At 42.2% G+C, this 22,859-nt stretch overlaps 1 protein-coding gene across 2 annotated transcripts; it reads left to right on the forward strand.

The window, feature by feature from the left end:
• The first annotated feature begins 13,330 nt into the window (after positions 1–13,330).
• LOC122084681 (protein PHOX1) lies at positions 13,331–22,859 on the forward strand. 2 transcript variants are annotated; one of them, XM_042653115.1, is made up of 3 exons: positions 13,331–16,044; positions 16,149–16,409; positions 22,475–22,859. In XM_042653115.1, exons 1-2 carry the CDS (start codon positions 14,076–14,078, stop codon positions 16,295–16,297), a joined length of 2,118 nt encoding a protein of 705 aa, XP_042509049.1. In that variant the 5' UTR covers positions 13,331–14,075; the 3' UTR covers positions 16,298–16,409; positions 22,475–22,859. The 2 variants fall into 2 exon arrangements, with proteins under 2 accessions (XP_042509049.1, XP_042509050.1); XM_042653116.1 differs by having other exon boundaries at positions 22,515–22,859.

A 22,859-nucleotide genomic window follows, 5' to 3' on the forward strand; every position in this document is an offset into this window, starting at 1 on the left:
TGAAGAAGCCGGTACAGCAGAAGAAGAGGACTTTTACCCCCGAAAGGTAACAGAAAATAGACGAGGAAGTGGAGAAGCTGCTGAAGGCCCAGTTCATCCGCGAGATCCAGTACCCGGAGTGGATATCCAACGTGGTAATGGTCCCGAAGGCAAACGGGAAGTGAAGGATCTGCATCGACTTCACCGAACTGAATAAGGCCTGCCCGAAGGACGCGTACCCCCTGCCGAAGATAGACCTCCTCATCGATGCCACGGCGGGATACGAGGCGCTGAGCTTCATGGATGCATACTCGGGGTACAATCAAATCAAAATGTCCGAGGTCGATGTCCCGAAAACATCCTTCATAACCGAGGGTGGGTTGTACTGCTATGAGGTCATGCCTTTCGGGTTAAAAAACGCAAGGGCCACCTATCAAAGGTTGGTGAATAAAATCTTCAAAGGGATGATCAGTAAAACCATAGAGGTATATGTGGACGATATGCTCGTAAAAAGCCTGAAGGCGGAACGACACATCCAAGACTTGGAAGAGGCGTTCCAAGTGCTGAGATGGTACGGTGTGAAGCTGAACCCAGCAAAATGCGCATTCAGAGTAGCCTCAGGAAAGTTCCTCAGCTTCATCATCTCGGAGAGAGGATTTGAAGCCAACCCGGTCAAAATACAAGCCATCCAGGAGCTAATGGGTCAGGTCACCACCCTCGGGCGATTCATGTCTCGGTCTACAGATAGATGCCTCCCCTTCTTCAAAGCACTAAAAGGGACCAAAAAGTTAGAATGGACGGAGGAGTGTGAAAAGTCTTTTGAACAATTGAAGGAGTACATGGCCGCACCCCCGCTACTGACGAAGCCGAACACCGGGGATACCTTACAGCTATACCTTGCTGTATCGGCAGTGGCGGTAAGTGCCGTACTGACGAAGGAAGAAGGAAGGCAGCAACGGCCAATATACTATGTCAGCTAAACCCTTCTAGATGCCGAAACAAGATACAGAAAGACAGAGAAAGTGGCGTATGCCCTGGTGACAGCGGCAAGAAAGCGGAGACCATATTTTCAATCACATACGGTATGCGTACTCACCGACCAGCCCCTGAAGAAGATACTGCAGCGCCCGGATATGTCTAGTAGCCTGGTAAACTGGGCCATAGAGTTGGGAGAATTCGACATCCAGTACAAACTGAGAACCGCAATTAAAGCACAGGCCCTCGCGGACTTCATAGCCGAGACGACACTCCCCACGACCCCCAGGAGTTTGCCGAGGACAGAGGAGAAGAGGCTTGGACGTTGTACGTGGATGGGGCTTCCAACAGTGCAGGAAGCGGCGCAGGAATCATGTTGGTCAGCCCCGAGGGTTTCAAAATAGAATACGCCCTACGCTTCGACTTCGACGCCTCCAACAACGAAGCAAAATATGAAGCGTTAATAGCCGAAATTAATCTGGCTCGGGCTTTGATGGTAAAGGAGCTGGTAGTGCATAACGACTCCCAGCTCGTGGTACGACAGGTGAATGGAGACTACGAGGTCAAAGAACAAAGGATGGCCAAATACTTGAAGACGGTGCGAGACAGGGTAGCGGCCTTCAAGGAATTCGGGGTAAGACAAGTGTCACGAGAAGAGAATGCTGGTGCAGACACACTGTCACAGCTGGCCACCTCCGACTTTGTAGATCTTGGACGATCGGTGTATTTCGAAGTGCTATCATAGCCAAGCATCGAAAAACCCCGAGAGGTATTACCTGTAGGTGAAAACAGGCAAAGCTGGATGGATGCCATAACCGAATACCTCAAGGAAGGAAAGCTCCCAGAGAATAGGGACGAGGCAAGAAAAATAAGAATGAGGTCGGCGCGCTTCTTCCTGAAAGACGAGACACTATATAAGATAGGGTTCACCTTGCCATACCTCAAGTGTCTGGATTTCACCGACGGCGAGTACGCACTCCTGGAGGTGCATGAAGCGATATGCGGTCAACACCTAGGAGCCCAAGCCTTGGCACATAAAGTGCTAAGGCAGGGCCTGTACTGGCTGGCAATGAGGAAGGACGCAAAATCACTAGTCAGGAAGTGCGTCAAGTGCCAGATGTTCGCCCCCGTGCCTAGGCTACACTCTACCGAGCTCTCATCCTTATCGAGCCCACTACCATTCGCCATGTGGGGAATCGACATCCTAGGCCCATTCCCCCTGGCCATGAGACAAAGGAAGTTTGCCGTGGTGGCAGTCGACTACTTCATGAAGTGGGCAGAAGCCGAAGCCCTAGCGACGATAACCGAAAAGAACGTAAGGGACTTCTTCCAAAGGGCGGTACTCTACAGATTTGGAATCCATCGGGTTGTCGTGACAGACAATGGAACTCAGTTTGCCAATCCAACCTTTGGCTCATTCTGTGAGGCCCTCGACATCGACCACAGGAAAACGTCTGTCGGTTATCCACCGACCAACGGGCAGACAGAGGTAACCAGCCGTACACTACTTCAAGGAATAAAAAAGAGACTAGATGACGCCAAAGGACTATGGGTAGACGAGTTGCACCACATCCTCTGGGCTTACCGTACTATTGAGAGATTAGCCACCGGAGAAACACCCTTCATGTTAACATACGGCACTGAAGCTGTACTTCCAGTGGAGATAAGGGCCATTACCCATTGGATTCAGTACTACAATGAAGACGAAAACGATGGAGGGCTCCGAGCGAATCTAGACCTCTTGGCAGAAATCAGAGACACTTCGCAAGAAAGGATCGCCACTTACCAACAGAGGGTCGCGAGGCACTACAACACCAAAGTTTGAAAGAACGAGTTCAGGAAGGGTGACCTCGTCCTCAGAAGGGCAGAAGTATCGGACCCGAGACATCAAGGGAAGCTAGATCCAAATCGGGAAGGGCCCTACAGAGTCTCGAGGGTAATACGACCAGGGTCCTATCACCTGGAGACTACTGGGGGAGGAAGGGTACCCCGATCGTGGAACTCTCAGAACTTAAGAAAATTCCATCAGTAGTGAAGTGGCGAGCACGCACACTTGTCTTTTGTAGTTTTTTGCAATTTTCGCTCTTATGCACTTTTAAGTTGTAATTCCTCATCCTAAACTCCGGAAGATTTTATTCATGGATAATACGAAAGCTGGTTTATGGAAATTGATAGGAATTCTCCAGTCTGATGACCTTAACTCTACTGAACGGTTACGGCCGAAGGTCTTCACCTCGGTCGGGCGCCCAGACAGGCCGAGCTTACAGAAGGGCCACACCTCGGTCAAGTCTCAGGCGGAGGCCGATCCGAGCTTATCGAAGGACGACAGCTCGGTCAAGGCTCAGGTAAAGGCCGAGCCGAATTGGCCGAAGGCCATCACCTCGGCTGGGGTCTCGGGCATAGGCCGAGCCGAACTGGTTGACGGTGTTCGCCTTGGTCAGGGGGCTCAGGCAGAGAACAAGCTTTGCAAGGCTAGCATCCACTCCTCGGCCGAGGCACGGGCAAGGCTGGGCCGACCTAACTGAGGGTCCCACCATCGGCCTGTGACCCAACCCCAGAGCCGAAGGAACATGACTAAAGGCAATCGACTGTCTGGAGCGACGGCTGTCGAAGGGTTGGCCCTCGGCTAGATCTCGGATCCATGCCAGTCTAACAAACCCTTTGGCTAGAGCCGAGGGAGAACACTTAGTGAAAACCGCTTGATATTCGTAGGGTCGGCCCTCGGCTAGATCTTGGATCCATGCCGGTCTAACAGACCCTTCGGCTGGAGCTGAGGAGGGACACTTGGTGAAAACCACTTAGTACTTGCTCCAGGTCCCTCAAGACCAGTCCTCGGACTCAGGAAACCTATCGGATAAGCCGAGGGGACAGGACCGAGCCGTGCTCAAGTAGGAAGGCAAACCCTAAAGCAGGCAATGAGGGGTTTCGGCCTCTTTGCACCTAGCTACGGACTAAAGACTACCTTACTCAAAGGGACACAGAAGGCGAGAAAAATGAAAGTTGGGAGCAAAAAGAGTTCATTCATTCATTCATAAGGCCCGAAGGCCAAGATTACAAGACGAAGGCCGTAGCTACATACGATGGCCCGAAGGCCGTAGCTACATACGAAGTCCCAAAGGCCGTAGCTACATACGAAGTCCCAAAGGCTGTAGTTACATACGAAGGCCCGAAGGCTAAGATTACAAGAAGCCCGAAGGCTGATAACAAAAACAAAAAAAGGGGAGGCTGTCTGAGCTGAGACCCGGGGTGACCTCAAGGGGCGTCCGTCGGGTTCACGGCCTCTTCTTCGGCTTGGAGGGTCTCCTGATCCGAACCTCCATGGCTGAGAGTCGGAGGGACCTCTCGGTGCAGCTGAACCTCACCCTCCTTGCTGCAGCCTCCGCCATCGGCATCGACAACCTCTATGGTTGATGGGGCCACCTCAACGTCATCCTCCTCGAAGATGAGCCCGTTGTCCTCGAAGGAGACCCCGGGGTAACACTCGAGGACCCAGTCTCGAACCTCGATAGCGCCCATTGTGAACCCCGGGGCGATGGCGTGTTTGATCTCCTCCCGAAAGTCCTCGGAGGACCAATACTCCTCGACGGCTCGGGCCTTGGCTTCCTGAACTCGTGCCTTCAGCTGCGACTTCAGCTCCGTGAGTTTCCGATCACATTCTCGGCACGCGAAGACAAGGTCCTTCTCCAAGTGCTCCACCTTCTCGAGGAGGATCGTACTCTCATTCTCCAGGGCGGACTTCTCTCGTTCGACAACCTTGAGGTCTTGGCACATAGCTTCGGCCCGAGCCGCCAGTTGGCCCATCTGAGTTTGTGCCTACATGAAACACCGAAGGTCAGAATGCTAAGACAAGAAAAAAAAGGAAGAGGGTTAGGGGACCGAAGCTTACCCCGGCCATGAAGATGCAAGCATTCGTGATTATGGCCGCCGTCCCTTGCTTCTGAGCCTCGGCGGCGTCTCGGGGAAGACTCCCCTTCATCACCAGCTCACGAGCAACTCGCCCGACGGCCAGCGTGTCGTCATCCTTTACCGACCATTGAGGGACAAACCCCACTTCGGCCCTCACGGTCGCCACCCTCGGGCCCCTGGAGGCTGCGGCCAGGGAGGGATCTTGCGAAGGCCCATCACGGCCCGGAGCAGCGAGGGCCTAGACTGCCTCGGTGCTCGGCCCCTTGACTTTGGATCTTTTCTTCGGGGTCCCGGAGGATGGCCCCTTCTTCTCCTCCCGCTTTGGCCTTGGCTGCTGTTGGGCGTCCCGCGCCTTAGCCTCCTTGATTTGTGCTTACCTTGCCGCGGCGGCAGCCCTAGCCTCGGCCCTGAAGACTTGCACTGCAAAAAGAAACAATGGGAGTCAGTACGAAGCACCGACACCCGAAGGAAGCAAACGGAGTCTAGCCTAACTCACCCAGGCTAAGCCCGAATCTGAAGAGTATGGCGTCGGACTTGAGGCAATCGGCCTCGACTGGAGGACAGTCTTCTTGCCGCCTCGCCATCGCCAACGACTCCGCATCTGCCCCGAATAGGGTAAGGGCGGAGTTCACCTCCCTAAGGTCCGGGATATCCCAAACAGTGCCAAAGGGCACCCTCTCGGATGTTCTTACAAAGAAAAACTTCTCCTTCCACCCGTGGATGGACGTCGGGTAACCCTTTAAAATCCGAAGGTCCTTTCGGGTGCAAAAGTAATACCAACCCAAAAGCCCCTTGCAGGCCTGAAGGAGAAAACAGTTAATGAAGAGGGGGAGGGAGAAAGGCCTCTGGTGCCTTACGAAGAAGACGACGAAGCTAAGCACTTGTCGCCACCCGTTCAGCGTCAGCTGGGTCGGACATACCCCATAGTGCCGAAACACTCGGATTAGGAAGGGGTGGAGGGGCAGCCGAAGGCCGGCCTTGAACGCCTCCTTGTACAAGCACAACTCCTCAGAGTTCCGATAGCTGGCTCGGTCAGATGGTCGGGGCATACGGAGCTCGAAAGCGTCTGAGACACCGAAGGAGGCCCTCAGCTCCTCTAGTTCTGGCTCGTCCATCGTGGATACGATGTTGAGAGCCTCCACTTCTAAAGGCTCTTGGGTCTGAGCTTGGGAATCGAGCACCCTCTCCTTGAATCCTGCACCGTTGGAGCCACCCTCGGACCCAGACGGCGAGGCCGTCGACGATGAGTCGCGGGAAGAGGGAGAGTCAGTGGAATCCGAGGACATCCCTCGGACCTCCCCTGGACTCCTATGCCTACGGTTTGGCTTCGTCCTCTCGGAGGACGATGGGCTGTAGCCCGACGAGGAAGACATTGACTTACTTTTTGGGTGTCGCTAAACTAAGGGAAATCAAGACGAGGACGAGCTCTTCGAAAAGAATATCGAGGCCGAAGGTAGGCTCTCCGAAGAAAAAAGAAAAGTGCTCCACAAATGGCCCCCCACACTATATAGATGGGGAGAAAGACGGTACGACTACCCGAGCATTAATGGCACCGCCACGTCAGAGTACGAACCCTCGAGGTTTGTGCCCGAACGGACCTGACAGAAGGTCCTCCTCTCGGTTGGGAGTTCGGCCAAAGCCGAATGGACTTGACCGAGGGTCCTCACCTCGAATTGGGAGTTTGGCCAAAGCCGAACGAACATGATCAAGGGACCCCTCTCGGTTGGGAGCTCGGCCAAAGCTGAACGGACCTGACCGAGGGTCCCCACCTTGGATTGGGAGTTCGACCAAAGCCGAACGGACCTGACCGAGGGTCCCCACCTCGAATTGGGAGTTCGGCCAAAGCCGAACGGACTTGACTGAGGGTCCCCCTCTCGGTTGGGAGTTCGGCCAAAGCCGAACGGACCTGACCGAAGGTCCCCCTCTCGGTTGGGATTTCGGCCAAAGCCGAACGGACCTGACCGAGGGTCCTCCTCTCGGTTGGGAGCTTGGCCAAAGCCGAGCGGACCTGACCGAGGGTCCCCCTCTCAGTTGGGAGTTCGGCCAAAGCCGAACGGACCTGACCGAGGGTCCCCCTCTCGGCTGGGAGTTCGGCCAAAGCCGAACGGACCTGACTGAGGGTCCTCACCTCGGCTGAGGGCTCAGAGCAAGGCCAAAGTCGAATGGACCTGACCGAAGGTCCCCTCACCTCGGCTGGGGGCTCAGAGTAAGGCCGAGCCGAGTCGGCCGAAGGTCTTTACCTTGACTGACCGCAGACCTCGATCGCAAGTAAAGCTAAGGCTGAAGGAATAAGGCCAAAAAAAAAAAGGAAGTGATGAAGAAAAGAGCTATCATTGCGAAAAATTTGGTTGTTCCCACAGGAAGAGACTCCTAGTGGGAGTAAGGGGGCTCTTGATACAGCCAAATTGATCTCTCAGTGGGGAAAGGACACGTGTCGCCCACCAGATAAGGATTCCAAGGACTCAATCACGCTCGATCACGTCGTTTGCATGAAGGGAATATTCCCTACAAGAAGGATGGTCGTATTGGAGAAGGACAGAGGGAAAGGCAAGAGAAAACCCTAGACCCCAGGAACCATATAAGGGGGCCGAGAAGAAGGAAGAAGGTAAGCATTCATACCCTCGCCGTTACTCCCTTACTGAAAACTGTGCGGCTGACCCTAACTTGAGCATCGGAGGACTAACCCCGGACAAAGTTTCGAGCCTCTGCCATCTGTGCTTGTGCAGGACCAACTCACGGGGTTTTTTGGCAGCAACATATGCAAATTAAGGTTGATAGCTAAAGAAGAATTAGTCTGTTCCTATCAAGAACCGAACCAAGACCAAGGTGAGGCTTGATCCATTAATGCAACAACCAAGGCCAGTTCTTCTAGCCAATTACATGCAAGCCCAAGCTATGAAGAAAAGAATTTTTGTATCAAAGCCATCCAAGCAAGGACAATTTTAAATTCTTAAAATTATATTTTACAAAGATTTGAGTTTCCTTAAAGCGATGGTCCATTCACCAAGCGAGCCTTAGATGCATGTAGGGGGTGACCCCAAGATTAAGTGGAGAACCTCATCGTACGGTGAAGGAAACTTCTCCCTTTAACAAACGGTACCGATCAATTTACGAGAAACGAGGAAGGGAATTACATGTAAGGGTGTCAATTGTTGGATTTTAGCTCAATTCAAAATACAACACGTGGAAATTAAAATTGAATCGAAACTGAACAGGCACCTATTTTCCAAACCAAAATGAACCAATACAATTTGGTTTCAATTTCGGTTTTTATTTGGCTCTTTATTCTGACTATTAGTTGGATCAACTTCTTATATCTTCACTATTAAAAAATAAAATATAAAATATAAAAACCCTTATTCTGTCAGGGGCATAATCCATCAAAAAATTTTTTTTTTCCAAACAATAAAGGAATAGAATTTATCATCCCCAATAATAAAATATTAAAAATATATATAATTCTATACCATTCCTTATTCGATTTGGTATTAATTCAAAATTAAGTATTTCGATTACTGAAAGAAAAAAGATTCGAAACATTTGAAATAAAAACGAACCAACTTATTTGGGTTCGATTCAATTTTAATAAATTGACACCCTTAGTTGCATGATACATTCGAAAACTTCCAAATCCGGTCGATCCGAAGGCTGGTTTCTATTTCTTTAATCTCGGGGCAGCTTCTATTTGGCAAGGGACCACATTTGTGAAAGCAAATGCCCGGCCGGAGTTCCACTCGGATCATTTGCACCAGATATTCATGGGTGATGTGAATGGTGGTTGTTAAGACGAAAGCATAAAAGAGATGTGGACTGGTCGGACAGAGGGACCCTTCCTTACCCATCATAACATGTGGTCTACCAGCTTCACATCTATGACCCGTAAGCCAAGGTTGGGTAAAAGTGTAAGCTATGTTAACTTCCTTTGGTGAATTAGGAATATGCTTCATGGGATTCTCTGTTGCTGACTCATCATGAGTTGTCATTTCTTGATTTTTTTTTTTTTTTTTAGGAGAAGGTGGTGATCATGGATTTAGTTGAGGGTATCGGTATTGGTATTGGTATATCGATACTGATTTGATTTGGATTCGTATCAGAGAGGATCGGTGGGTATCGGTTACTTTTGCCTTTTGCTTTTTAGAAAAGTACGTTTTTACTATTTTACCCCTGAAACAATACAGATAACCAATGCCGATCGATCAAGGATCGAAGATTGGTCCCAACTGATATATTTATATATATATATATACATGTGATACGTCTGATACAACCAATATGATACCGATACTAAAAACCATGGTGGTGACTTAAAAAAAAAAAAAAACTGGTGACATAATGAACCGTTATATCATATATGCTCCACCTAGGGTTTCAATGGTTTTTCTATAATTGTCATGTGGCACTGTTTTTTTGTAATGTTTTCACTTTATGTGTACCGAAACGTATCACGCTAAAAAGAAAAAAAGAAAAAAAAAATTTACAGCCAAAATGTCCTAACATACGATGGACTATATGTGATTAAAATTAGGGATGTAAATGGATCTAATACAGATCAAATTCAGATTGGATGTGATCGGATCTAGATATTCTTTGATAAGATTTGAATACTCCTAAATGGCTACGGATGTATATTGAAATTTGAAATTTTCGACTATCTGTTTACTATCTAACTTATGTAATCCTGATGTTCCTCCCCTCAATGAATACAATTTTCTCTTACTCCATTTTCTAAGTGGTTCTCTAGTACCCTTCCAAATTACTAGAACCCTCAAAATCATTAATCGATTATCTGATTAGATACTTATTTTCCAGATAATTCGGATTTGGACCTGAATACCCTTTGACCAAATGTGGATACCCTAAACAAATATGGATGTGGATTCAAATTCAGATTTAGACTTTTTTCTTTTACATTCCTAATTAAATTGAATTACGAAATTTAGCATATGACCTATCAAACTTGAATATTGTCTCGGATATCAACATTTGTAGGTTGCAATAGACGACTAACAACATTTGGACACACACCCCTAGCCATTGAATGTGCATGCTGGAGGGGATTTGATTCATGACCAACTTGTGAAACAACTTATCCATGCAATAGTAAGAATTGGTCACATCATCCCTCTCACGTGGCTTAATAATAAAGGTTGTTGGAGTAGACCTAAGCAGACCATATGGACTGATAATGAAGTTTTAAATCATGGAGAGAGTCATAATTGCTCACATAAAAGCTTCCATTAGACATCCCCAAGCTAGTTATCAAAGCAGCACCTTTTGATTGTTTGCTTTTTATGCCAATTGCTAATGCCTGCTTTTTCAAAAGTTCAAAGATCAAAGTTCAATATAATTATTGCAAAATGGGTAGTGAGTCACCCTCATCAGTGGATTTTAGAATCCTCATTTCCTAAAAATCTTAGATTGTACATCCTTTTCTCCGCTGATAGGTTTAGTAAGTTTTCTCCATGGAGGATTTGCATTTTACACACACATAAAGAAATAAAAAATAAAATAATAATATATTTATAGGGAGAGAGTTCCCCACAATGCTTGTATGACAAATATTTCACAATACACTAGTGACGATGTGGAGATGAACAATATCGTCCACATGAAGCTCACATGATCAGAATAAGAGAAAGATGTACAAAAGGTTAATATAACTATAGGGATAGAGTTCCCCACAATGCCTGTGTGAAAAAAATATTTTACAACACATCAATGACGATGTAGAGATAAAAAAATATTTTAAATATTTTACAACACATCAGTGACAATTTCTAACCACATGAATCCCACATGGTTAGAGAGAGAGAGAGAGAGAGAGGGAGTCATGTGAGAAGGAGAAAGTACATTGGCATCATGGGATGCTTTTTCCTATAATTACATTTGGCTTGATAGTAATGCAATGGCTTGGACAACATACATGAGTCAATACACAGGGGATTTACTTAAGTGGTAGCATTTATAATCCCACATTGCAAAGGTGCTATTATGGTTTGCCTGAGGTTACTAAAAGAAAAGAACACATCATTTTAATACATATCTTGAGGAGATGATATTGTAGGCGACAAATGTCAATTTGTCAAACTGTAGAGATTCTTATTTTAACCATGATTTGGGTGCACTTTTATTGAAGTCAAAGATTGATTGATAAGTTTGCCTTTCCAAACAGAAGAAAACAACATAAATAGTAGAAGGTAGTACTAGGTTTGTTATTACAAATCTTTAAAAGAGTTGTTTATTTATGCCAACATCAATCTAGTGTACTTCTATTTAAGTCAATGATAGATAAGTTCGTCCCAATTGAATGAAGAAAAAGTAAGAGAGAGAAAATAAGCATTCTAATAATACATATTTTAAATAAAGTAATACTTTTTAATAAGCAATAATTTTACAAGGAATTGATTTGGTTCAACAATGAATAACTAATTATTTTTTAATTGATAATTATTTTTCAACTAAATTATATACTAGTTATCATGTATAACTATTTTGTTTTAGAATTATTTACACATATTTAACTGATTGATGTTCTAGAAATTAATTATGAGATACAAAATTAAAATAAGAGCACTTATCAATTAGATTATTTTCTTAACTTTTATATAAAGGAACATATACATAATATATATATCTTCACGGGTGTGGGGAAGGTTATAAAGGGAATATTCTTTTTTTTTTTTTAAGAGGTGGGGTGAGGTGGGGTTAGAAGCTAAGGTTCTTTTCGTTGATAGAAAGTCTAAAGATAATAATTTTGTAATGAATAAATGTTTAGACATTTGATGCTAATTGTTCTCTTGATTAATAACTTCATATCTATCATCATGGTATCTTAGATCAAGTCCCTATCTTCACTCATTTACTTACATTAACAATGGACACATTGACTACTGTTAGTATCAACAACTCGATTGTTCAACGGGTGAGAAACATTATATATGAAGATAAATATTATATTTTTTTGATAACCTAAATTCTCTTTTATTTGGAGCAATGGTTTTTTGCAAGCCCATATAAGAAGGGCTTTTTGAGCAGCAAGATATTTTCTACGTGGCAATTGAGATGGAACCTAATTTTTAGGAATAAGTCAACCCTAAGGTCACTTGTTCAATTGTCATTTTTTCCTTTATTAGTTAGGTACTAGAGAGTTTACTTGTTATTAAGTAATCTCAATTGAATCAGACAGATTTGAATTGAAATATAAAATCAAGATAATAACACCAATAAATCAGATTATTTTCTTAAACATTCTAAAAAGTAACATATATAAGATACATTTACTTTCAAAAGGGGTGGGGAAGGTTCTTTTTTATATTCTTAATTTTTTTAGAAGGAAAGGTTCTTTTTGTCAGAAATTTTGAAGAAAATCTTTTCTTAGTTTTTTCAATAAATAAATTATCAGACATTTGATGCTAATTATCCTCTTAGTTAGTAAGTTCATATCGATCATCATCGTAACTTAGATCAAGTCTCTATCTTCACTCCTCGACTTACGTTGACATCAAACAAATTGACTATTGTAGTGTTAACAACTCAATCCCCCTTTAATAGGTGAGAAATGTTATATTTAAAAAAAAAATTAAGTATTATAATTTTGACGAAAAATCCATAATAACTAGAATTTATAATCAATAACTAAATTTTCTGTAAGACCACTGGGGAAGAGCTTCTTGAGAGGCCAAGTATCTTCCACGTGACAGCTAAGATGGTACTCAAATTTGTAGAAAAGTCAAACCCCACTTCTCATTTTGCCTTTACTCGTTAGGCACTAGTTTACTTGTGATTTAAGTAATGGGTGTTCAACCTCAATTGAACCGGGGATTTACGAGTAGGTCTGGTTTGAGTTGAATCTTTCTAACCCAAATTGAACCACCCGGTCCAGCACATGCCAGCCAAATCTTGCTGGCGCTGCCGGCCGTCTTTTTCTTTTTCAGAGTTGAATCGTGATATGTCCACCGGCCCACCAACTGCTGCCGTCTAAGATGTGGGGAAGACAGTTGAAGACTTGCCACTTACGTAATCCTTATGCTCTTTCTATCTGGTGGGCCCACGAACGTGACCACATTGAATTGATCACAACCGTCCAAATAGAATATTCTGGACATAATCGACCCATTGCCAACGAATTTATTAAAGTTTCAAGTTTGGAGCATTCCGTTACTAATTTAACCATTTCTATGAACCGAGGGTATTTTTGTCATTTAACAGGTAACAAAACTACACCCACACTTCAACAGACATAACACGTGGCATGATGTCCACATGTCAAGTTCCTATTGGACAGTGGCATAGGGTTCCGTACGTTACAGAAGACATAATCTTACGTGGCAAACATGAGAGAGAGGAGGGGGAGGTTTCAGACACGAATCCTCGCCCGCATGTAAGCTCGTGCTTACAACCAGTAACTCCAAATTGTGGGTAGAAGTAGAAACTAGAAAGAGCGGAAGAACGTAACGGAGCCTCTCTCTCGTCGTCTCTCCAAAAGGGACCGACATGAGAGCATCTTCGATTCCTCCAAATTAATCAACTACAGAGACGAAAAGAAAGATAAGAAATCTTCTATGGGCATTGTCTATTCTGTCTGTTTAACTTCTCAAAACGTTTCCAACTCCAAGTTTTTGCTTCGAGTTCACGGAAACGGAGAGGGGCCCCACCGAGATTTTCTTACTATAAATTAAGAATTTAATTTGGAAGGATTGGATTTTGAAAAGCTTTGTTTGGCGTTTTTGTTAAGTTGAGGTTTCCATTTCGTCCTTGAATGAAGCTGTCATTGCTGAGAATAAAGTTTCTTGGAGGTTATCACCTGGGTCTTCTGTAATTCGCTCTGTTGCCGAGGAGAATTTGCCTTCAGATAAGTTACTTGATCAGATTTCGTGGTTATTGCAAATAGAAAAAAGTTATTATATATTTTCTTGCCAAATTGGGATTTTTTTTTTTGGTTCTTTTTCATTTGAATTTTGTAGTCTGTGAATTTTGGGTGGTTTTGTTTATGTAATTGTTGGGAATTTGGGTGTTTGAGATTTTTGGGAAGAACAGATTTTGTGGGTAGGTGAGTTACTAGGGATTTTGTGGTTGTGGATTGGTTGTATTGCAGAGAAGTTCGGTCTCGACTCTCGATTGAGTAGTGACCGATCTTCTTTGGTTTTCTGTGGGTCTAATTGTAAAGGATTAGTGCATTTAATTTGAAGAAAACCAGAGTTGTTTTTTTCCCAACGATGGGGAAGTCTACCGGGAAGAAGACGACACAGGCAGAAGGGAAATCTGGCGGTGCAAATGTGAAGAACAAATCAGGAGAGCATGGAACAAAAGGCTACGACGAGGACACGGCAGTCTTCATCACCATGTCTCAGGAGCTGAAGGAGGAAGGGAACAAGCTCTTTCAGAAGAGGGATTGTGAAGGAGCCATCTTAAAGTATGAGAAAGCCCTCAAGTTGCTGCCTGGAAACCACATAGATGTAGCCCACCTCCACAGTAACATGGCTGCTTGTTACATGCAGTTGGGTCTGGCCGAATACCCCAGGGCCATCAGAGAGTGCAATTTGGCTCTTGAAGTGGCTCCCAAGTACAGTAAAGCTCTCCTGAAGAGGGCGAGGTGCTATCAAACTATCAATAGACTTGAATTAGCCCTGAGAGATGTTCATACTGTTCTTAGCTCAGAGCCGAAAAATCTCACCGCATTGGAGCTTGAACAAGGGTTGAAAAAGGCTATTGAGAAGAAGGGTATCCAGATAGATGAGAAAGATATCATTTTGACTCCAGAATGTATTGAACCTCCTTCAGCTTCACCTCCGTGCAAAGTAGTTAAAGAGAAGAAGAAAAAGAAGAGCCACAAAAATGAGGAGAAGAAAGCTGAAGATAAAGCTGAGGAGAAGAAAAATGAAGATAAGTTCGATGAAAAGAAAACAGAAGATAAGGTGGTTGTGGAAGAAAATGTCAATACTATCAAGGAAGAAGAAGCCACAAGAACAGTGAAGTTGGTGTTTGGTGAGGATATAAGGTGGGCCCAATTACCGCTTAAATGTAGCATTGTCCAGCTAAGGGAGACAGTTCGAAATCGTTTCCCCAGCTCAAAGGGAGTTCTCATCAAATACAGGGATCAAGAAGGTGACTTGGTTACGATCACCACCACTGAAGAGCTTAGATGGGCTGAAGCATCAGCTGATTCGCAGGGTTCTCTTAGACTGTACATTGTAGAAGTTAATCCTGTGCACGAGCCCTTGTTTGAGGCAGTGGAAAATGGTAAAGAGGAGGAAAAGCCCAGGAAGAACCAAAATAAAATTGCTGATAATGGGAATGGGGAAATGGAAACTGGTTCAACTTGTATTGATGACTGGATCATCCAGTTTGCTCGTTTGTTCAAAAATCATGTTGGATTCAATTCGGACGCATATTTTGATCTTCATGAACTTGGGATGAAGGCTTACTCGGAAGCTATGGAGGATACCATTGCGAGTGAAGAAGCTCAAGACCTTTTTGATATTGCAGCAGAGAAGTTTCAAGAAATGGCGGCTCTAGCTCTGTTCAACTGGGGAAATGTTCATATGTCCAGGGCAAGGAAAAGGGTGTTCTTCGCGGAAGATGCTTCAAGAGAATCCATACTTGAACAGGTTAAAATGACATATGAATGGGCACAAGTAGAATATGCGAAAGCAGGAAAGAAATATGAAGAAGCTCTAAAAATCAAACCTGACTTCTATGAAGGCCTTCTTGCTCTTGGGCAGCAGCAGTTTGAGCAAGCAAAACTTTCTTGGTATTATGCTATAGGGAGCAAAGTTGATTTGGAAACATGGCCATCTTCAGAAGTTATTGAGCTTTTTGACAGTGCCGAAGACAATATGGAGAGGGGAATGCAGATGTGGGAAGAGATGGAGGAGAGGCGTCTTAATGAACTTTCCAATCCAGATAAAGTAAATACCCAGTGGCAGAAAATGGGGTTGGATGGGCTATTTACAGATGTATCAGCAGAAGAAGCTGCAGATCAGGCTACAAATATGAGATCTCAAATAAATATTTTATGGGGTACCATACTGTATGAGCGATCTATTGTGGAATTTAAATTAGGACTGCCCGTCTGGGAAGAATGTCTGGAGGTTGCTGTTGAAAAATTTGAACTTGCTGGAGCTTCTCCAACTGACCTTGCTGTTATGATAAAGAACCATTGTTCCAATGAAACTGCACTAGAAGGTAAATATGACCACCAACTGACAAAACCATTGCAGATCTGATTCTTTCCTCCCTTTTTTTCCCATATGATTTCAAATATCTGGACACTTTTGCAATAATTGCAGGTTTGGGGTTCAAAATTGATGAGATAGTGCAGGCATGGAATGAGATGTATGATGCTAAAAGGTGGCAGACTGGTGTGCCATCCTTCCGGCTGGAACCATTATTTAGAAGACGAGCTCCAAAACTTCATCATATCTTGGAGCATGTGTGATCTGTCTTTCTTTAAGTTAGCTGGATCAGATTTGAGCCGGCATTCGTTAGAGCAGTGAAGAAAATCAGTTTTTCTGCTCCATTGTCCTGTAGCTGCAAATTGTATGAAATAGGTAATCTTTGCACTCATAGTTCGGTTCATTTCGAAATTTTCTTTTATTGTTATGTTGTCTGAGCACCACAATCTTAAAATTGCATCGTATTATGTCATAGTTGCTGAAATTTGTTACAATTTCAAATTTTTAAATTTGTAATTTTGTTTTCACTGAAGAATTGTTCGGGAAAGGATCAGGATAATATATTTCAACAGGTTATCTTTGACATCAGGATAACCTGTTGGGTTTTAGCTTGTGTTATAATTATTAGTAGTAAATGCTAACATATATTTTGTAATAATAATAATTCTTATATACAAATAAATGGAAACCTTAATGTCAAAGATAATATTACTAACTAACAAAAAATGCACAAAATTTGAGGTGAATAAGGCCATCATTACTTTTCATTTAGTGGATAGGCAGTAGATATGATGTAGCCGACCCCATTTAGTTGGGATGAGGCTATATTGTTGTTGCAGTAGATATGATGCAGTTCAAAAGAACAAGAAGGCTAGCAGCAAACCAGGCCATCAAACTGGACTAAAATGTGGTAATATGTTTTATTTTGAATGTCCAATGGGTCATTTGGGCCATGAGCTTAATATTTTTTGATTTACTATTGTGATACACCAATTTAAACTCAAATATGAGGGATTTGAGTCATATATGGGATTAGTGTTAGTTTTTATTTTAAAAAGTTCTATTCTAAAAGTCCAAATATGAGGGACTTGAGTCCTATGTTGGATTAGTGTTAGTTTTTATTTTAGTAGGTTGTATTCTTTAATTTAGTAGTATTTTTAGAAGTTTTGGATAGATATGCTACATTCTAGCCATAGCTTCTATTCTGAAAAGGATTTTCCGTATCATACATAGGGGTTTCCTATTTTGCTTATATCCATAAAGTTATAGTAGGGGATCATACCCACTACCAATGATTTGAACAATTTCTTATGCTTATGCTTTCTGATTTGTGTGATATTCAGAACCCCTTTGTTGTGATATGCAGTTAAGCCTTTGGTGTGATGCCAAGGTATCTTGGTGGGATGGCAAGTTAGACTGGTGAGATGCTAGTCAGGTTCTATGCTGGAAGTCTAGAACTTATATACTGTATAGCCCATATCCTTCATCTTCTTTTCTTTTCTTTTCCCTGTTGATTCCTGTCACTGATAGCAGTATTCTGCCATAGTTTGAACCTTGTTGCAGCACCATTTGCTGCCTTGTTTCTCGTATTCCTTTTAGTTACTATTTTGCCTAACACTTTCTATCATGTTTGCACTACTTTCTAATTCCTTTCTCTGGTTTCTATTTTGGTTATGGTTGCTACTTTATGAGTTATTTACTGCTGTTCTCTAGTTTCTAATTCTGTTTTGGTAGTTTCTATTTTTTATATACACTTTCCATGTTAGTTCTCTAGTTACCAAATCCATTCATTGACTTTGTATTTTGGTTTCTCTTTTTATTCTACCTTCTAGTTGTTGTTTCACTGATGTTTCTAAATCTGATTCCAATTGTTAAGAAAGTTACCATTTTAGTAATCTTCTAATATGCTCAAATGCTACTGTTGGTTCTGTTTCAAACTCTAGGTTTATTCTCCTTCTCTGTTGGCCCACTCGACCAGAATTTCGGCCGCATCAGACTTGTATTTTCCCTGTTTTAATTAAATCTAAAATGCTGGTTTTGGTTTCCTACCATCTAGATTTTGGATTAACGTGAGGTTTTCTAACCCTACTCCTTAGGTGATTAGAATACCCATCAAGATATCTTCTACTAACCTAATGTTTCCTGTTTCAAGTCATGTGACTCATGTTAGACATGTCAACACACTATTCTAGAAAGATCAAGTTGTCACTCTTTTAAAATATTGATTTTGTTTTTCTCATGCATTTAAATTTCTTTAGATCCTTTGCTCTGATTATTTTCATTCAGGCTGGGAATCTCACTCTTTAAAGGCTACAAGGTTTTAGGTGCCCCACAAACCATGCTTTTGATGAATTTTTTTCTGAATAATCAAAGAAAAAGTTCTACAACTTACATTTTTTTACTGAATATGTGCAAATATTTAAATGGAACCATTGGTCTTTTTCATTCAATTCCTTCTCTCATGTAGCACATCATTTTAAAGGTGGCTCCGGAGCCCGATTCTTGGTCGATACGGCCATGAATGGCCTCTGCGACACAGTTCCATGGTTCCGGTAATCTAGCAAATAGAGGGCCATGCCCTTCTCCTTCTGGAGGTGCAAATGTGATTCTTTGCATACCGTCTGTACATCTTTGCATGTAAACCCCAGATTTTGAATCATGGCTCTGGATGTGATCACTCCCTGGTGCCACCTCCTTTCTTCCATTTATTGTTTCCAAAGCTTAATCTTAAAAAGCACATAAGGCTTCACCTTGATGGTCACATCAAGGCGCAACATATGTGGTTCAAATCCTTTGAGGAGTATGGATAGTCAATGCCTATGTATGTCTTTCCATTTCCTCTATCATAGATAATACGTTTCTCTTCAAGCCTTCTTTCTTGCCTAGCTATCATATATAAGTGATGCACATGAAAGGTAAAAAATCAGAACATGTCACATTCCATATTTTGGAAATCAAAGTCCAAAATCTGCAACAAAATTGGTTAGTAATTGGTCAATGTATGTCTTTTCTGGATCGAGTGGTTGAGACCACATATCCTAAATTTGCAACTTTTTAGACGTGTTGTTACCAAAATGGCATGGTTGAGATGCAACCTTTTAAGTTGGGAATGGATGGCACATTTGGTGTTCCATTCAGTTATTAAAAAAAAAAAAAAAAAAAAAGAAAAAAAAAGAAAAAGAAAAAAGAGGACCTCTATAATAATCTAAACACTAAGGAAGGGGGAAAAACTATCTATAAAATAGCTAAAATAAGAAAAAAGGAGTAGAGATTTCGACCTTGTGAGATGTATTAAAAGCGATGATGGTAGAGAGTCCTAGTAAGGGATGAGGACATTATGAAGAGATGGGAAAAGTATTTCTATGGTCTACTAAATGGAGACATTTTGAGTAAGAGACTAAGAGTGGCCCGGAAGACTACATTACTCACTTAGACACCACATGCCATAGATATATACAAATAGTTGGAGTGGCTGAAGTTAAAGAAGCCTTGAGAAAGATGAAAGTATGCGAGGTTCTAGGCCCTGATGAGGTCCCAATAGAAGTATGAAAGAACTTAGGATTATGTGGGGTTTCTTGGCTAACCAATCTTTTTAACAAGATTTTGAACACAAGGAAAATGCCAGATGATTGGAGGAGAAGCACCGTAGTTCCAGTTTAAAAATATAAAGAAGTGATTCAAAGCTGCAATAATTATAGGAGGATAAAACTAATGAGTCATACTATGAAATTGTGGGAGAAGGTTATTAAAGCCCACCTGAGAAGAGAGACTATTAGCTCGAAGAACGAATTTGGTTTTATGCTAGGTAGACCATGACAGAAGATATTTACTTACTCAGGAGGCTCATGGAAATATTTAGAGCTGTTAAGAAGGATCTACCTAGAAAAAGCCTATGACAGAGTCCCAAATAGTTAATATGGCATGTAATAGAGAAGAGAAGGGTCTCGAGTAAATATGTAGATACAATCAAAGATATTTATGAGGGCGTGGCGACTAGCATGAGAACTGTAGGGGATAAGGAAGTGAATTCCCAATTACAATTGGACTACATCAAGGATGATTTATCCATGAACATTCAAATGAGGTTCTCTGGTGTACTCTTTGTTGATGATATTGTTTCGATGGATGAGACAAAAGCTGGGATTAACGCTAAGTTTGAGCTCTGGAGATCAACCTTGTAATCAATAGGTTTTAAGATAAGTAGCACGAAGACAGATTATATGATGTATAACTTTTGTCACACTATGAAGGATAATGATATGGTGAAGATCAAGGAGAGAGAGAGAGATATCGCAAAGTGATCATTTTAGGTATCTGGGGTCAAGCATAAATGAAGAAGGTGATGTAGATGATGATGTCTAGAGTATTAAAGTGAGATGGATGAAGTGGAGAGGTGAGTCTTGACTGTTGTTTGATCAACGTATTTCTTTAAAGCTTTAAGGAAATTTCTATAGGAAAGTTGTTTGACCCACTATGATGTATGGGGTGGAATATTGGCAGTTAAGAAATGTCATATAGATAAACTAGGTATAGCAGAGACGAGGATATTGAGACGAATGTGCAGAAAAACTAGGAAGGACGAAGTAAGGAATGACAATATTAGAGCTGATTTGGGAGTTTCCCTAATTCATGATAAGCTCCAAGAAAGTCATTTGAGGTAGTATGGCTATGTTCAACGTAGTCCTGGGGATGTTGCAGTAAGGATGAGTGATTTGATTCAGATTGAAGGAACTAAAAGAGCTAGGGCAGGCCTGAAATGACCAATAGGAGAAGTAGTGGGGAAAGACATACATAGTTTAGGTCTTGTCCCAAGTATGACCTTGAACAGATCTGATTGGAGGGCAAGAATCCATTTAGGTGGAATTTTACTGATTTGTTGTGCTGTGTTCCTTTCCTTTTACTTTTACTTTTCTTATGCTGTCTTTGATCAGATTCATGTAGCCGACCCTATTTAGTTGGGATAAGGCTGAGTTGTTGTATTCAGTTATGAGGTTGACTAAAGCTCTATTTGTTTACAACATCTGAAAGAGCTTGTATTCAGTTGTAAGGTTGACTAAAGCTCTATTTGTTTACAAAACCTGAAAGATCGCAGTACTCAAAGTTACTAATCTTCAGTAGAATCCTTTGTTGATAGCTGATGAATAGATACTAGAATTTAATTACATGGATTAGAATGGCCTTTACCTCTTATCTCTTTCCCGTTCTTTAGTCCATCGCAAGTGACAAAGTCATCTAGAGTATGCCATGCTGATAAGTTTTGTGGACTGTTTGTTTTGTGTACGAGATAGGAATTCTTGGTTCCTTAAATGGTCACTGTGTACCTTCATTTTTTTAGTTTCTCTGGGGCTATTGCTTTAAAACATGACTTAACTGCTTTGTTAAGATCTCAGTCCATTTTTTAAACCCATTGGTAACGAGGGATAGTCTGTGAAATAGATTAGTTGGTTGATGGAAGCTGGAAATTTAGGGTCTTCTGTTTCAGTTTGGGAGCTCCTTGGGGAACCAATCAGCATGCAAATATGCCCTGATAAGGTGTGTTGGGGTCCATGCAAACGGTATCTGGGTCATGGCACAGTTTCATGCTAGCTTAAAAAAAGCCATCCGTTGTGCAGGTTGCTTCTAGATTGATCTGGACTCTACATCATCAAGGTCCACAATTCATTTTTAAGTGGATGACCATTCCCTTATTTGGACATTAACACTTGTGGAATACGTTCCATGATTGGTGTCACCAGCTCATTAGATGGAAGGTAGTTCTAGATTCTTACTTTAATTCAGGTCCAGTTGCAATCCTCATCCCTGCTTGTATGGAGCCCTTAGGGTTTGATTTTTTTTCCCCATCATTATTTTAAGAAACTCTTCCTCAAGTTAGTATTTGGAACTTGACAAGGACTCAACCATCCAACAACAGATCAGAGAAGGGAAGAGCAAGAGAGAGAAAGAGATGGGAGAACTGAACCAGCGATAGGCAGTGTGTGTGTTCTATCGCTTGTCAACAATGTTTATTTATGATAAGTAAAGAAAAGCAATTACAACTAAAATAAGGAATCATAAACAATAAAGAAACTACAACCTTATCTAATCTAAACAGCCACCAAGACTCCCCCTATCATAACATAAGGGAAACACATCTACCGCCAATAGGAAACAACCCATTTAAAACAATATGCACTTGTTATTTAAACCATTTCCTGTTAGAGCTTTAGGACTGAATTTTTCTTCTTCCCTTTTTTTTTTTGTGTGTGTGTGTGTGGAGGTGGGGGTGGTTAGCATTTAGGATTTAATATAACATATATCTTTTTTTAGGTGACTCTGTAGGTCACAAGAGTTTGAGTCACACTTTTTTTTTTCTATTTGCTGTATCTGGAGTTCTCTTCAAGGTTGATTCTTTCTAAGTATGTCTGCCTCTAATGAGATGTATTTTCGTTATTTCCTTTCAGATTTCTTATGCTACATTGGCTGTTCTTAATGTACCTTCAGAAACAAGCAGGAGAAAAAGGTTTTTGGTTTTGGAATGGAGTTTTGTGTTTAAGCCAAGGATACAATTATGTCAAATAATTTTTCATCTGGGGAATGAGAAGCTCTTAGCTCGTAACGACCATATGAAGATTCAGAAACTTCTTTTTTTTGGTTTCTGCATCTGCCCCCATTTTCATTCAAGATTTTCAAACAGTAGGTAGAAGATCGCGCTTGTAATTTATTCTTATAATAATACCTGTAACAATATATGGATTGTTGTTTAGGTCTGTGATTTATTGTTACACAGTGTGCTCATTTGTAATTTTCGTGAGTTCTATATAGAGGAAAACAGTTTTCTTTTTATCA

Source organism: Macadamia integrifolia, chromosome 7, assembly GCF_013358625.1.
Source record: "Macadamia integrifolia cultivar HAES 741 chromosome 7, SCU_Mint_v3, whole genome shotgun sequence".
NCBI classification, from domain to species: Eukaryota; Viridiplantae; Streptophyta; class Magnoliopsida; order Proteales; family Proteaceae; genus Macadamia; species Macadamia integrifolia.

Bases quoted from the DNA above. Each gene is read 5' to 3' on its own strand.
- LOC122084681 (XM_042653115.1), top strand. From the start codon at position 14,076: ATGGGGAAGTCTACCGGGAAGAAGACGACACAGGCAGAAGGGAAATCT. The intron at 16,045-16,148 runs GTAAATATGACC...CAATAATTGCAG, and splicing joins CAATGAAACTGCACTAGAAG to GTTTGGGGTTCAAAATTGAT.